The sequence below is a fragment of the Scomber scombrus genome, chromosome 18 (assembly GCF_963691925.1).
Source record: "Scomber scombrus chromosome 18, fScoSco1.1, whole genome shotgun sequence".
In the NCBI taxonomy this organism is placed as follows: Eukaryota; Metazoa; Chordata; class Actinopteri; order Scombriformes; family Scombridae; genus Scomber; species Scomber scombrus.
The window spans coordinates 23,251,356-23,268,959 of NC_084987.1; the positions used below are offsets into that span (position 1 = coordinate 23,251,356).

At 39.0% G+C, this 17,604-nt stretch overlaps 1 protein-coding gene across 4 annotated transcripts in view; it reads right to left on the reverse strand.

Annotated features, from left to right (window-relative positions):
* caskin1 (CASK interacting protein 1) overlaps nucleotides 1–17,604 on the reverse strand; it is a 106,267-nt gene that overhangs the window by 43,617 nt on the left and 45,046 nt on the right. For all 4 annotated transcript variants that reach the window (XM_062439401.1, XM_062439403.1, XM_062439402.1 and 1 more), the window contains exon 2: nucleotides 5,344–5,395. In XM_062439401.1, the coding sequence (XP_062295385.1) occupies nucleotides 5,344–5,395 (52 nt within the window). The remainder of the gene's footprint in view (nucleotides 1–5,343; nucleotides 5,396–17,604) is intronic.

The window sequence follows — 17,604 nt, forward strand, 5'->3', positions numbered from 1 at the left end:
AGCTCAACAACTCACCCGCAAAGAAGTAGTCTAACTATGTCACCACACTATTTCACATGGACGAGCAAATATGTTTGTGGTGTGACTGCCACTTTACTCTGCACAATGAAATGTGATACATATCTGGCTATTTTTAGGTAGGTGTATCCTTCACGCCCAGAGTCTGGTACAATAATATCAACAGTTTCAACAACAATATCATATTGAATGTACTGTTGGAGTCAACACTGTAAACCATCTTTTAACTAGATTGTAAACCTTTTAAATAATAAATCAAGAGAAGATGTTTGCATCATTGGAATCTCCAGAAGCTCTATGTATGGCGGCCCACTGAACCAACTTCTCACAACAAACCCTGTGCAAGTGGCATAACCCACTTCTCAGCGGCGACCGCGTCTTCCCTTCGCTTTCCCCTCCAGGGTCAAACTGGGATATCATTACACAATGCTGCACTAGGCTGACTCTGTGTGTGCGTGTGTGTGCAGCCCTGCAAAGTGTGCCAGCGGCTGTATATATGAGGGAGGGGGAGGAAAGCTCGTGCTTTTGCCAAGCAACCTGCCAAGCAACCTGCCGTGCAATATTTATACCCCCCTTTCTCCTCACCTCCCCCACAAATCCGTCGTTCTCTTCCTTTCTCAATCCACTTCCCTCCTGCTCTCTCCTCCTCCCTCTATCCTTACTTCAGCCACTGACAATCTCACTACTTCCCTTCACAGCTCTATTCTATTTCTCCTCCTGTACTTCCTCTCTAGGCTCTTCCTTTATGCCTCTTTTTCTCTTTTTTCATATTTCCTCTCCCATTTCCCTCCATAAATCCACCACTCAAAAATCTACTAATATTTGCTTTTGAAATGTTTCCTGTCCATTTAAATGTCTACAAATATTTAAATGCACAATTTTGACAGGAAATACAGGACGAGAGATAGAGGGGGATGACGCGCAACAAAAGTCCCTGACCAGAATCAAACCAGTGACGTTGCTGTTACATTATTGACAATCACTCAACTACCGAATGCAATGTTAATCATGAAACTTGTCTCCCAGGCATTACAAGTAATTTCCTATAACTGCACCAATAACTGCACCAAGCCTGAGAAGAAGTGCTGTCTTAAGGATAAAGTCCTGTAGCAAAAGTTTACTTGTTTAATTAAATTGGATGCCCATTACCTTTGTCCACAGCAGTTCCTAATTTCCCTGGTGTGAAATTAAGTTAAAATGTGAGCTAAAAAAAAAAGTGTGAATGAAAATTAACACAATAATGAAAGGAAAAAAAAAAAAAAAAAGAAGATTGATAAAAACAAGGCAGACGATCCTGATACAACACAACCAAACCAATATAACAACACACAACCACCAATAATCAATAATATCAGTAAATGGTTTTAAATTACAGCAGGTAATATTAAACAAAATCAAGGAACAGAGTTGGTCAAACAGTCACAGACAAATGACCACTAATAATTACAAAAAACCAACCAGTCACAACCGTCCATAATGTTCATGAAAACTACGGCAGCATCAGATAGGAAGATACGTATATGCACTTTTGCCCTTACCTTTGCTCCATACCTTAAAAGTTTCATAGTGGAGTATTAAATGGATAAGTATCGTTAAAGTTATTGTTTCATGTTCTTGCCAAGAGACAGAGGAAAAGACTGTTTCCTCAGTACAAAAATGAAAGTGTAAAAACAACACCGAGTGGTTTTTAGAAAGGTTTATGTGCCAGGTGCAGTAACCTCCTGGAATCTTTATGCTAAGCTAAGCTAACCGGCTTGTGGCCGAAACACACACATGATCATATTATCCAACTTACTGTCTTGGTGATGACATCAACAGTCACGAGCTAAAGGGATGAAGCATTGCTGTGGGTTTGGGTGCGCACATACAGAGGGAATGAAGCCACAGTAAAAAAAACTACCAAAAGACCACCACCTCTGCCTCAGTCTATGGTCTGAGGCATCTTGTTTCTCCCCATTTCAGAAAACAAGCTCTTTTTTTATTTCTTTCACTTCCTTTCACCAGCTGCATCTGTTCATTTATTTCTGTTCCTCTTTAAATGTCTGTTCTTCCCTCTTAGCTTGATCGATGTCTTCCTCCGCTTTGTTGCTGTACAATCACACCCTCAAACAAGCTTAACGCTGGTCCACTTCACCTGTCACACACACACGCATACACTTATACTTAAACAGTTTGACCTATTTTCAGTAATTAGAGATTTTTCGTGCCTCCGAGGCCTTTTCCAAAACACGCCACTCCAATAGTCACACGCTGGACGGCAAAGAAAAACAAAATCTCTCTCCTGGCTCATCTGCTGTGGTGCAGTTTACAAGAAGCTGTTCTACGACAAACAACATGTCAACCTGTCAACGTGTGTGCTTTTTTTATACATGAGCAGCTCCTGGCTCATATATCACATTGTCTTGTGTCTCTGTTGTTTTTCTAATCCGTGTCCGTCACATAAAACGTGTGTCCAGGCTTCTTCTGTCCATAAAAACACGCAGCCAATAATTCCACATCATTTAAGAGGCTCTTGTGTATTTGGTGGCCTTCTATTAGAGGACAATATCTCTGGGTGTGTCTTATGAAAGATAAAGTCCACATAGTCAGTGTAAATATGCACTACAGAACTGTGAATCAGAAGGGAAAGGTGTCGGCTATGTGAATCTAGGAGATTGATGATGACTTCCTGTGACCTTCCTGTTGATGGAAGCAGTTTGTTGGACATGTTTACATGAACATTAAAATATGACCATAATGTAATTATAATGTAATTAGGGAAATTATGAGATTAAGGCAAAACTCATGAAAACATCATGTTTTGATAATGTTAATGTTTTATATATATATTATAAGTAGGTTGAAGGCTTTTGCAGGCTTTAATTTTTCATTTTTATTTTGTTTAGCAAGGGCGGTAACTTAAAACAGCTGCTCTATTTTAGTAAAGTGGACCTCTTGGCCACATTTTCAAAAGTAAGCAAAGTGTTAAGATGACTCATGGTAAATTAAATGTCATGATAATTTACCTTTAAGGCTTTTAATCTGTTTTGATGGTCTAATCACTTCATTTTAAGCGTATAAAGTCGAACAGTCACTGAACACAACACAGCAAACAAGAGTTTTCACTACACTCTGTGCTGCTGTATATGAATATTTGAGTACTAAATATACACTGCTTCTTGCATGTCTGGTTCCATATTCATGCTTTTTGTCTGGAAATGTATATATTTCCAGGAAAGGTACAGAAAGATTTCACCTCATGAACTTCAAAGGGAATGTGCTGAGACTGTAGTACTTCCTTTCTTTCATGTTTTCCAGGTCTTTAGGGTAAAGCTCTATACGCCTGCACAAACACACTCACATGCAATGCATATATAAATACATTGGAGCTCTCTTGTACCCTCCGGTCTCAATGGGGATCTCCTTGTCAGGGTTTATGAAGAGGAACCTTTTTTCCTCGGCACGCTCTAAGTGCTTTGTCAATGTCTCATCCTCAGTGTGCTGTGAAATACAACGTCCTAACATGTACAGTATATGTGTCAAAACTCAATTTCTCCTGTCTATATCACCACACTCTTTCCACTTTACTCCTACTCTGCCTTTAATTATCTTGATATAAAATGACTGACCACCTTTTTTGTATTCCTGCTGTTTTTAATGATGGTATAACACCAGCTAATTGACACCAATTAGGAAACACTATTTTATACAAACATACACACGAAAACAAAACATCAGGAACAGCTGATGAGGGGGAACCGATGCCGAAAGATTCCAATTAAGAGCTTTTTTTTTTTTTTAAAGAGTGAGTTCATTATGAGTCTCCGAGCGACTGCCAAGAAAAGTAAATGATAAATTTATATGCTTACGCAGACTCATTAAGCTACGTGTGCTCATTTTAAAATAACATTCAACTCCATGTGTTTCTATCACAAACTTACTCAGCTACTGACTTATTAGTGCGGCAGCCAAACACACACAGCCATGTCAGCATGAGCAGACCCGGAGCATTTATTACTGTGGGAGAAATGAGGGGGCAAAGAGGCAATAACAGTAAACATACTAATTAGATTACAATGTTCAGCTTCGCTTAGAGTGCCAAAGCGGTTCTATGAGGATTACTTTTTGATATTTATCTTTACAGAACCATTTTATTCAGCGGTCGTTCAGCTCGGTTCAAATTATTCTCACAAGGGCTGGAGCCGGTGTTACTTGAGCCACCATTAGCTTCTAGAACAGCTTCAATGCTCGTCAAAGATTCTTCAAGTCTATGGAACTGCTGGAGAATATCCACCTCCAGCACTGCTTAAAATATACTTGTAAAATATAAATGCCTATACCTTTATTTACAATTGAATAAAATTAACATTTACAATATGGAACTAACCCTACCCAAGTTATTAACATTCATAACTGCAGACTAATTGATTGATTGATTTTATTTATGGATTATCAGATACAGAAGCAAAATAATCCAAGGGATAACGTGTGAAAGTGAAAACACTCATTTCCAACATGGTCCAATGTTGATGTAATGCTATAAGAAGCATTTATGAATGATCTATTAATATGCAGGTGACAGACAAGCTTTTGCTGATATCGAATAAAAATTGAGAGCCAACGTTTATGAATCTAAACTCTCTGACTTATTAGACCGTGCTCTAAAATAGACAATAGAAGCGTGATGCTGGAGGAGGATTTCCCACAATCTGGCAAACCCCAGAGTGATTCCTAATGCCTTATAAATGATCTATAAAGAATAAGTAAATGATTTATTTAACATTAATAAAACATCAATTCATCTTTTATACAGAGTGGCTTATCAGAAAGAAACTAATGTGCCAAAACCAAGATCAGATGCCAAAGTGAATGCTTAAATCTCATCAGGGGTTAAATATGATGAGAAATCTTCAAACTGTAGACTCAGTTTTGCTCTGTCTGTCTCTCTAGGTGCTCTCTGTAACACAATGAAAGCAGATTTCAGGGATGCAGTCCTCCATTTAATGTTTTGTTTATGACTGCTTTGTTTGTTTCAGTCAGTAACTCACGAACGAGAGCTCGCACGGTTACGTAGCCAAATGCTGCACACATGCAAGGCTTTTAATGGCAGAATGAGGGCAAATGTATGTAACTAATATCATGACAGCACGCCTTTAATACGCTCCTGTCATACACACACACACACGTCATTCTAGCCTAAAGTTTAGTTGAGTGGTATCTGGGCTAATCCGGCTTTTAATCATAGAGACAGAAGTAAAACTAGTGATAATACAGCTTTTATATGAATGGGAGTAGAGGAAGGGTGGGAGGAAGAGGATGCTAGGATGTATGAGGGGAGCAACTCACCCATCTGTATCCTGGAAGTTGACATTCACTTTCTTGGCAGATCCGAGGAGCTCTGAAACACAAACAAAGTGGGACATCAATTGCTTTTTACAGCCAATAAAAGACGGTTGTTGCCTTTTTTTATGAAGCAATGCAGCAATATTGGTGTTGTATTTAATGTTTATGTTTACAACATTATTGTGTCAGTATATATGAGTTTTTATTCCATCTTCAGGCCAAAGAAGCAACATTTTTTCACTTTCCTCGTTTTTCATTCACTGCCAATGCTACTGTAGATCCATTTGTTCAGAACAGAAGACTCTAAAATCGAGATGTCATTTATTATGACCCATATTGCCGTCATATTTCCTCGCCTGCCGTTTGTAGGAAAGAATGTCTCGCTGTCTTCTCGAGTTCAGGCTCCCATTGTGATAATATCTGTCTGTGATACTGAATATTTACATCATTCAGAGCATACTTGCTACTGGAGTGAAGAAATATGAATGCAGGACATAAATCCTGTCAGATGAAATCACAATAAGGTTATTAAAGTTATCATAAACATATGTGTTTAAACTAATGTGTTTCAAATTTCACCTGGTTGCTTCACTGCATCACTTTGGCCTAATTTAAAGGTGTTCTGAGAGCATGACACGCTTGAAGAGCACTTTGTAACTGACCTGTGACTCATGAATTAATTTGACCTGACTTTGCAACACACTGTAATCAAGTGCAGATGGTGATGCTGCATTATGTATTTACATTAAAGCTGTTTAAGTTGTGAACAAACAGCACAGTCTCGTGAAGTCTGCAAAGTCTCCATGTTATCCTTTTTATAATGTTTCTTTCTTTCACCAAATGATGTGAGACCTGGCTGAATGAGCTTGGTGTGGCGGACTCTTTGTCTCTTCTTTTGAACTGGGCTCAATATCATCCCTGTCCTAAACCAGTTAGCGTGGTGTCGAACTGGACTATAAAACCCTCCAAGTGCAAGTCTGCTAGTTCTTCAAAAAACAAACAAAACAAACTTCAAGGCTGAAAAATTTAAACCAACGCAGAAGTACCAAAAGCTGCAGTTCCTCAAATGGCCTCTTGAGGGTGGTTGCGAAAGCGAGTCAATCCCCACAGACCCCAATACATGCCGGAGTTTAAAGCAAAGAGACACTTTTACAGCCTGGTATGAAAACAGTTTTGGTGGTTATAGCACAAGGTGAATTTTTATATAACTCACCCATTTAAATTTTATAAAGGTTTAAAGTTATGAATAACTAAGGGTGCGGCTGCTTTGCGTGACAGGTGCTACCACAGCTACTACGTTGGTAAAGTAATGTGACTATTGTGTAACCCCACATTCACAGTGTATAGCTGTAGTAGCTGTCACTATTTCACAGTGTCTTTACAGTTCATGAAAGTTAATTACAACGTTTGGTTGTATTAAAAGACTTTTTCGCTAGTAAAAATGATCATTAGAGTTAGCATTACCACAGTTCACCATAGACTGTAAATGCACCATGCTAACCAAGCTATCGGCTAGCATTAGGGTCAGGTCCACCCTCTCATCTAAATATGCTCACTTCTGGATCTAAAAAACCAACATGGCGACGGTCAAAATGGAAACTCGAGGCTTCAAAACTGAAATCCACAAACCAATGTGTGACGTCACAGTGACTATGTCAGTTATTTTTATATAGTCTATAAAAAAAACACACAAACAATCCAGCAGTAGGGGAAAAGATATACTTAAGTTCTTTCCTGATACTTTATCAAATAATATTGATCATGCATACTTCCTTTAGTTTTCTCACACTGTCTTTTTATGATGGAACATAAAAAGGTGAAAGCTCATTTTTTGGGGGAATTTAAAGGGCAAACATGAAATATAATTTGACAGCTGAGCAAGAAAGTCAACTGTAATTAAGCATGCTTAATTTATACATTTAACGTAGAGGTCCCTATACAGCTGTAGGTGTAACCTCATACAGCTAGTGCAGATAGATGAGAAGCTGAATTTAAATATCTGGACTTCATTGCACTCCCAGTGTTGAAGTCCAATTAATCAGTCCTCCGGGGGGCTATAGCAGAATTTCTGCTGACTTCATTTGGGCTGAACACTTCACCAGAGTTAATATTCCTCATAGTTCAAAGCAATAAGCATGTAACAATTAAAAATAAATCATAATAATAATACGTTCCAAATTTAACTTTAAAAATATTAGTACCAGCAACAGGGACATGTGTATGACCAAAGTTTGCGAAGGCTCGGCCCACATTTGGATTCAGCCAGTTTAGTTGTGTCTCTTTCGGTTTCACAGTGATGTCAGGGATTTGTCACTTTACAGCGAATCCGTCACTGCCCCGCAGGCCTGTTGAATGTCTCAGTGCCAGAGCAATGTCACGGGTGAGGAAACCAGTGGCAGGGTCGATAACCCTTATCATTATAATATGAAACTGCTAATTAGAGGACTACATACACACACATACACAAGTCTATTCTCACATATTGAGCTTCTGGAGTGACTTAGTAAAGTAAGTAAGTCAGAAAGTGCAGGAAGTTTGCTTTAGGTCAAGTTCATAGTTAACACACACAAACAAACACCCACACTGGCTTCAAAGAACAGATGCACAAACACACTTGCACATATTTTTCCACTTTCACATGCTTTTTGTTTTTATGTCTGCTGTTAGCTGATGATGCAGAACTGAGGCGCAGCAAAGATGAGCCTGTACCCTTTCACTCTTTCTTCACACAAACACACACACACTCCCTCCAGGGTGCAGGAAACAGGACAGTCCCTCTATTGTAGAGGAGACAGCTCCCAGCGCCACTGGGACAGGAACATTGATTTCCTAACAGGCTATTTCTGTCCGCTAAATGCAGGGATTCACTCACACACAACCACATACATACACACAAGCTTTCAAAGACATTTTCTACATCCTCTGTGGGTGTGTGTGTGTGCGTGTGTGTGTGTGTGTAATTGTTGTTAAAGGGGTGTAACGCTACATAACCTGATATGCTTCCACTGTCATGCCTTAGGTGTGGAGAATGAAAGAAAGAAAATGATAAAATAGAAAATTAAACATTTTTGGATATCACTGATAAGCTCCGACAATGACTGGCATCTTCCCAGAAAAAGAAAAACACACACACACACATACGTCTTTGTCTACGCATCTGCTCAGCAGTCGCCAACCGTAACCTTTCGACCCCGTAACGTCACAACAACAAGCCATAAGTCCTGACCCCTGTTTCTGCGTAGCCCCCGTTTTGTGGCAGGAAAAATGAACACGCCAAAAAATCCCCTCGTTTAATTTGATGGTGACTTTCCGATCTTTGCGAGGGGAAACTTTCCACCCGGTGCGTCTGGTTTTCACAGGTTACCGGAAAAAATCCACCTTGGAGTTTGTCCTTTCTGTTTGATGGATGCCAGGACTCCAAATGAACTCTTTTCCTGAGCGTCACGCAACTGTCCAAAATTCTACTTCAACAATCATTGTCCCAAATTAAAGCTATTTTTGTTCACTCTACATGATAAATATAGTTGCAGTCACTTGCATCTCACATTGACTCACTCTGGTTCACCATTTAAGTTCTGCTGGTTGCATCCTGCACTTATATATCTAAATAAAAACATTACAATGGCAACAATCAGTTTTCATTATTCTAGTTAAGTGTTACTTTGGTTGTTCTTTGTCTATTTCCAACCATTTGCTTGATAAATGCATAGGAGCAAACTGCAGCGCAAATGCAAACCTGTTGCTGATATATCGTATATAGAGATAAATATGTACATACACACACTTTGAACATATCTCATAATGAACATAACATTCAGTCTCTGTCTTTCACACACTCACACTGTCTTTCAATATTTGTCATCCTCTTAAGATGACTCAGCATGCTAACATATCCCCAGTCACAATGCTTAAATGCTGATGTTTAGCAGGTATAATGTTTACCATATAATCTTATTTAAGATAAGATATTCCTTTATTAGTCCCACAGTGGGGAAATTAACATCAATGCAGCAGCAAGTAGATAGCAACAGTAATATTGTTGTTGAACAATAAGATATTTCTTAAAGTGTAAAAAATAAAATTATATATTGTACCAAAAATACTAATATTGCACAGTCATGTACATTAAAAAGTGCAGTGTTAGCATGCTTGTATCTGCTAATAAGCACAAAACACAAAGTAAAGCTGAGGCTGAAGGGAAAGCAATTAAGACAAGTAATGTAATTTGGACATAAACCAAAGTATGAGACAAATAATGCTGATGATGGCGCTAAATAAAAAATGAAGGGAACACCAAAGTTATTATAATTCATGCTGAGGGGAAAAGAAGTCTGAACCGAATCCAAATCTGACAATCTATCTGATAATTGCTGACATTGTTTTCTCTTAAAGTCACAAATGTCAACCGTATGCCAACTTTCATCATCTGGGAGCCATGAATGTCTGTACTAGTCTTCATTTCTGAACTGTCAGCATGGCTCTAAGTCGAGAAAGAAGCATGTCTTGCATTCTGGTCCAAGTTGGCCTCTGTGCCTCTTCTGTAATGTTTTTGCGTGTTGAACATCGTGCAAAATGATGCGTGAAGAGAGACTTATGATATTCAGGATTGTTGAAGAAGCTGTCATGATGTACAGTGAAGTGAGATCCATCATATGAGAAATGACAAAGTAAAAACAAACATTTGTCCAGCTTTAATGAACACCAATGAGAGCAGAAGGGTCTTGAATGGGTTTAATGGAGTCTGAACTCATTGTAACACATGATGGGTCATTAATATTTCAGTGTTCGTGCTTTCAGTCTATGAATAAGAAGGATGATCAGTAATGGAGCTTGCATTATATTCTGCAACATGTAATATTACAGTTTAAACTGTGAGCGGTGGTTCAATTGTTCACAACAATACGCTTTAAACAGTGCTCAGTGTGTACAGGGTGAAATGAACATATTGATCCTTCTCAGTAGACTAATCAGGCTGAACAACTAACAGGCCATAAACTGAACACACACGCACACAGGCAATTGCATCAGTGTGTTGTCCATGCCTCGCTGTGTGTGTGTGTGTGTGTGTGTGTGTGTGTGTGTGTGTGTGTGTGTGTGTGTGTGTGTGTGTGTGTGTGTGTGTGTGTGTGTGTGTGTGTGTGTGTGTTGCTCAGAGATGCTGGACAGCAACCTTTGCGACCAGTCATAACAAACAGAGGAACCATGGTTATGGAAAAACTAGCCGAAAAAACACACTCCAAAAGTCCCCACCCACAGGGCTGGACACACACACACACACACACACACACACACTGAATAATGTTGGCACTCATAAATACATTCATGTCCAAACAAAAAAGATGACACGCTTGCTTGAATGCAAATATAAAGCGTACACATGCATTCATACAAGGCTGCTGTAATGTTAAACACTGCAATGATAGCACCCATAGGTGTTAACTTTATTCTACCAGCATAGACCTGCGTAAGGGAATGATAGTATCTGCAGCGTATACGGAAACTGAATAAAGTAGAATACAGTTCAGTACAGCGGAGAACAACCAGTGGAGAATTCCTTTAAACTGATTTGTGAAAGTAAACTCTTGCAGCAGAACTTGTGAAAATGCTGGAGGCAAACAATCTTCAACAAACGGAGAAATAAATATCTGTTATTTGAAAGTCTATTAAAAATGTTGAACCCTTGGGGATATTGAGAGGTTGTTTTCTCTGTGTGACAGTCAGGAAGTTGGCATACTGCCTCTGGTAATAAGATAAGAAGAAACATTTTGAATATAAATTGAAAAAAATATACACAAGTGGGTTACATAAGCCAAGAGAAACTGACCATTTCATCAACAGCTTATTACATTCAATAAGATATGGCTTTGAATACAATGTAATATGAAACGATTTCTTATCAAAGAGTAAACAACTACACAACATGAATGTACAAGTTGAATAAAATCAACCTATTGGCCCACTTTACATCACATCTTCAGGTCTTTATCAGAGAATAGATTTTGCTCTGTTGTCCACTTGAAATGTGACGGAAATGGCAAGAAAACTAGCTAAAGCACCTATAAACAATATTTTTATAATAACTATGGACCAACAAAGGATTGTATAATGAAAAGGGGTTTGCTCATGTTTTGGCTCACTCTTAAAGCTCTCATAGTGTTGTTTTCTGCCACAAAAAGCAGCTATTTTCAGCGAAAAAGCTCTAGAAGAATCACTGAATGCACTCAGTCCAGCACATAATGTACGACAAACAAAGTTAGCTACTACCAGGCGGACATAGTAGAGCATTTAGTAGATAAACAGCCAAAACAAAAACAAAAAGAGAGCTTAAAGAAGAGGAACGTTTGAACGGTCAAGAACACACCTCCTAATTAATGCTAATGTTGCTCCGTATCCAGTCACATATTGCTAACAAGTTTGCCGTATCAATTTCAAAAGAGCTATAAAAAAAGTGAAACAAGCTAACGTATTAGCTTGTTTCTGCAGACCCCTAGTGGACAAAAATCATTTATTGCAGGTTTATTTGTTACAGAGAAGTCAAGATGTCACATCTAGATGTCATGGCTAGCTGCTGGCCTGTTAGCTTCTGTAACTCAGTGCAAAGTCTTATTCAGTTGTTGATTTATCAGTCATAAAATGTATTCTTGGGGTTTACTACTACATAATACAAATGTACTACAGCACCTTCGAGATCCTTATTAAGCTAAACAACAGTTAGGAATGTGTAAGCATACATATAACTAAAGCACCCATGAAAATTTACAAGCCAAATAGAACGGGTACTTAACATCACTTGGCTTCTTCAATATCCACCAACGCTCTCTTCTAATGTCATTTTCCAAGCTCATGCTGCAATCATTTCTGTCTATAAAAAGAAAACTCAGCCCTTCATGTACTGCTATCACTATAGCCTGACAGAACTAGCATCACTTCATATGCTTTAGGTATGGGGATTAGGTTAGCAAAATGACTGCAAAACCTCTAGCACTGGCAGTTATATTAACATAAAATACCATTTAATATGCTTAAAAGGAGATATACACTATTTAATGCCACTTGTGACAAACTGCTGTAATAATACAGCAACAGTATCGAATTTAGGCTATTTGCTGCTATCTGGTGCGACTATAATGGTAGCAGTGTGCTAACCATCTTGGAATAATGCATAACATTAGTTGTGAATAAAGTCAGAATAAAGGGGGCTAAAAACAGGAATATCCTTTAATTAAACAACAATATTACATCATTTTTTGTGTGTGTGACCCAAAGCTGAGTTAACACCACAGTCCCCTTTCTCACTTTGCTGGGCTTTTCATGTCTATCCTGATGGGGTATTGATATCTCCCTCTTAGCATGCCCCAGTAAAGGTCAGGGGTTTGGGAGAGCTGGAAGGCATAATGGGTTTTTAATTGTAGTGTCTATGCATGAGCAAGTGTGCATTTCAGAAAAGGTTACATATAATTATATTCCATATATGAAATCGGGCAGTGAAGGTAGAAGAAGAGACTATGTGGTTTTCCATGGGAATTATTTGCAGTCTGCTGATTCTCTGTTTTCTTAGCAGTGACAAAAAAAATGGGCTGATTTTATCCCCATGGGAGAAGAAAAGGGAACAGTGTCGCAGCGTTTCTTAATGTGCTGTACTGTTATATAACATCTATCCTGTAGAAGATGGAGTCAGTTGTAGAGACAACTTTTAAACAAGGGAGTTTATTTTGTTCTATTGCATGTAATACATTTGAATTACAGAGGGGAAAGGAAAGGAAAGGAAAAGAAGGCCTTTCAGTCTGTAGCTTTATCTAGTTTTCTTGCTTTTGTCCATTTTTTCAACATGGCAAAAAAAACAATTCCCAATTTTTCAAAAACACATTTTCTCTTTTCAAACCTATGTCCTCCTCCTTCCACTTTCTGCCTCTCTCCCATCTCTCTAAATGTATTCTCCCTTCCTCTCTTCCTCTCTCTCCATCTGGCACTGAGTAAGGAAAATAGTGTGCTGGACTTTGGAGTGTTCTCCAGAAAGTAGACCTGTTGTCTTGGCCCTGATCGATCTGTCCCCATTTCCCCTCTGACTATTTCCTTCACCTTCCCTCCCCCCTTTTTTCTTTCTTTTCTCTTGTCTGCTTGTGCCATTTTTCCCTCCAGATCCACAAATGAGAAAGATGATGTGCCTTGGTTTTCTCTCTCTTTGCCTTGATTACACTGAAATCAAGTTGGCAGATGTTGCAGTAACCCTGCATAGACTCTAAACGTAAGCCAGCAGAATCAAAACAGAATTGTTGGAAAAATACAATCACATGTTGGTTCAACCTCCTCTAACTGTGCTTTAAATGACCTTTGAAAAAACAAAAATGGCAAAGGCAAAATGTGGTCATTACATTTTCTTGAAAGGACACCCTATACCTGATGCCTATTTCAATGTTACACTATCATGATATCCTCAACATGTTTAATCCATCAGTTTGGCATGTTAGGTGACTAGAAGGCTCGTCACTTTACTGTTTTGGTTGAGTCTCATGGCTCTCATCAACCACCTTTTCAGACCCAGCAAGCAACAGTTCACTACCTGCTGATGCTACTAGTTACCCACTCTGACACACATGAAAATACACATGTAGACATGCACGCAATCAGCTGTTTCATATCCAGTTATCATACAAAAGGTCGTTTCTCTCCTTTGTGCCTGCGGGCTCCTGAGTGAGTGTTGAACACTCGTTTTGCTTTGCACTCAATGGACTCGCTGACCTCCCTCTTCATTTTCTGACATCATAAAAAGACCGGGCTGTCCCCCGTGTCATCAAATAAGGACAGGAGCTATGTAAGAGACATCATATAAGGACAGAGTGGGTGAGAGTGGGAGCTCTGCCAACATCCTCCTCTGCTTGCCAGATGTACACACACACACAAACACACACAAAGTGCTGCATCATGAATGTATATACACACAGTGACAGGCAGCTTCACATCCAAATCAAACACACACACACACACACTGCAGTGATTTGCGAACAAGAACATTACTTTGACGTCTTAAAATAATTAATTAGCGTTAATAATTTATCTGCATAGTCTTTGTGTGTGTGTGTGTGTGTGTGTGTGTGTGTGTGTGTGTGTGTGTGTGTGTGTGTGTGTGTGTGTGTGTGTGTGTGTGTGTGTGGTAACTGCAGGAGCTGTTTGATCCTCATTGACCCCCTCTCTGCTTCCTCCCACTTCACCAACACTTCCTGGTTAGATTTTCGTGAGCAGGTAGCAAACACACCATCTGCTCATAACTCCACATACACACACACACACACTCACACTAACACACCTACAATAACACATTTGGATGTAATAATTTACAATTACAGTTCTACCCATTAAAATGCACATATATCTTGGGGAATACACTTGACAAAATGTTTACATATGCACACCTCAGATGTTTCTTTTATGATGCATTCGAGTAACTCGATGAATGAGGCCAAACATCTTACTTTATGATGTGTGGATCCCATCGATGAATGAGGCCAAACATCTTACTTTATGACGTGTGGATCCCAGCTGTAGCTGTCAAACATTTTCAAGAGGAAATGTCAGCCAGCTTTAATAAAACATGCCGAGATGCTTGAAAGTGGGTTGATAGATCAAATGTGCTGGAACTCAGTGTCCCGCCAAAGAGCGAGTCCATCCAGGAATGGCGTAGCGTCGGGAATTGGGTGTAATTTTGGTGTTAGTTACACATCTGTTGCTGTTTGCATCCAAGTTACCAACGCTTGAGTGGAAACAGGTCATACTGGCCAGCACTAAGAGATTGGTGGTATGATTTAAAATTTATAACAAGCTATATTTTAAATATCGGGCTGGTTTCTCCTCTCTTAATGTCATAAGTTTGTGATTTAAATATAGCAATATCTGAGGCTTCATTTATAAAACAGTGCTTATGGTGCATACAATATCTGTAGGTGTACATACTGTAGACCTGTCACAATAACTACTTTTGTTGCACGATATATTGTCTCAGGAATAATCACGATAAACAATATTATTGTCATTTGAAGATCATTTTATACCACTAATATACTGAAAATATAATATCATAATAATACAAGGGGGCCTGGGGGTGGGATTGTAGAGTGGGCGCTACACTTCTGTAAAAACACAGACTGCCATAATGGGCCAGGACAGAGTTATTTACCTTTAGTTCCATATAAGCGGCACAGCTCGCTTCTGCAGTCTCCAATCAGGACGTCACAGTGAGGAATGGAGGACACTTAGCCAATTAGCCAATGTGACATCAATAGCCTCTTAGCTGCTGATGTGAAGTGGTCAAAAAAATGATGGTCATGTATCATACGATAAGTACATTTATAGACATGATGATGTTGATAATTACGATATTGTGCGAAAAGTTGATATTGTAATGGCCACACAAAAGCCCAAAATGGCAGCATTAACAGAAGAAAGTTTGATAGGCTGACACTGCAGAAGCTATTAATGCTGTCGGTGCAACAAACCAAAACAATTCCCGAAATTAAACACAGTGGTCAGACATGGAGGTAGATGCCAAGAAGTGCATTACTGCACACTTTCAGGGCACCCTGAAGCTCACCGCTTAGTATCTGTGAAGCATCTACTGTATATAGACACATACATGACCGATGAGATCATACACTCAATGTCTAAAATGTCATCAACACTGTATTCATTTATAGTAACTCTGAAATCCAGCACACATGTGTTTCTCCAATGTACACAGTCCATATATGAGTGCAGGTGGTGAATCTTGGATATCTACAACTAATGATGATAATTTCATCCTCTAGTTTACATGGTTGTGGTAATAAAGGAATCAGTATATTCACGCTTAATATTAGGGAAAGGCAAGCCAGACTTTCCTGAATCCTGCCACCTGCTACATCTTGGCATCATTCTGACATTTCGGCAGCTGTGCTGCTCCACAACTGACCATGAGTGTGAGCACCATCCAGGCCCTCCCCTCTGTGCTCTGGAGTTGTGAGTGTGATGATGAGACAGTGGATTGCACTCAATATTTCATTAATAGTTCAATAATAGGCTAAATCACAGATAATTGGTTAAGATTTCAGTTGGCTTATATCTTTTAAAACTGAAGGGTACTTATGGAGTAATTATAGCTCACTGCAACCACAGTAACACTGCCAGCTTGAATGTTTATGATAAAGTGGATCTATAATTACGATTTGATAATAAGTAAGTGTAATTAAATGTATGAGAGGAATCATTAAATTACCTGCCATACTCCCATTCTGTCATTTTACCCCTACATTTTTCTTTACACAGTTAAAGTTTGTAGTTTCAGCCTGAGCCGACGTCGGCTTGTGTCATATTTCTTTGTCTGGTCATCTGCTCCACACCCAGCGCAGGAGTTCACTGCTCTGCTCCACTAACATTATAGTGTTTTGGGGGTATTCACACTGAGCCTCAACTCCATTACATAGCACTGTAAAGTAAAATAATTAAGTTTACCTGTTGGAAGTGGCAATCAGAATAGATTGGCCAGCTTAAAGAGACAGGAGCTAAAACAGACTGTAAAGAGACAGAGGCTGAACTGATGGGCTGCATAAAGGAACAGTATAATACTAATAAGTAGTTTTTTTGAACTGTGAATCATATAAATCTATTCTAGTGGAGTCCAAAAATATATTTCTAGAACTAGAAATGAACATAATAGCCCTCTTTAACTGATGATTCCCACAGTGTGTCATTTATCCACAATCACTGTAATTAACACCATACAAGTTAAAGGTCTGATTCATGTTCTGTCAGATTTGTAAGAGGAGGGCTTTTTACATTTCCAGAGTGTGAGTGAAGGAAGAGAGAGGAGACGAAATGAGGAATAATTGCAGGAATGTGAAAAAACAACAAGGAGAAAGTAAAGATGATGCAATCGATTCATGATTGAAAGAAAAACACACTCCACAGAATACCTTTAAGTTACTGCTGCATCACGGTTTGGCTTTTATTGTGAAGCATTCACAGGAAACGCAATGTTTTTGCCACTGAGTTTAGAGCTGACAGCGAACGTTCATCAACAGTGCTTGCTCGTGCTGTGTGCAGCATCCAGTTAGATTGTGGTTGCTTGTGTTATAATGGAAAAAGACAAATCACTGACAAACTTCTTTATTAAAACTATTTGTTGGTTTTTCTTACAAAGTAGTAGCTCAAGAAGTGTTTGCTGGGACTTGTAGTATTAAACCACTCTCACTATCATTACCACAGGTGTCACTAAATCAACCAGCACTGAAATCT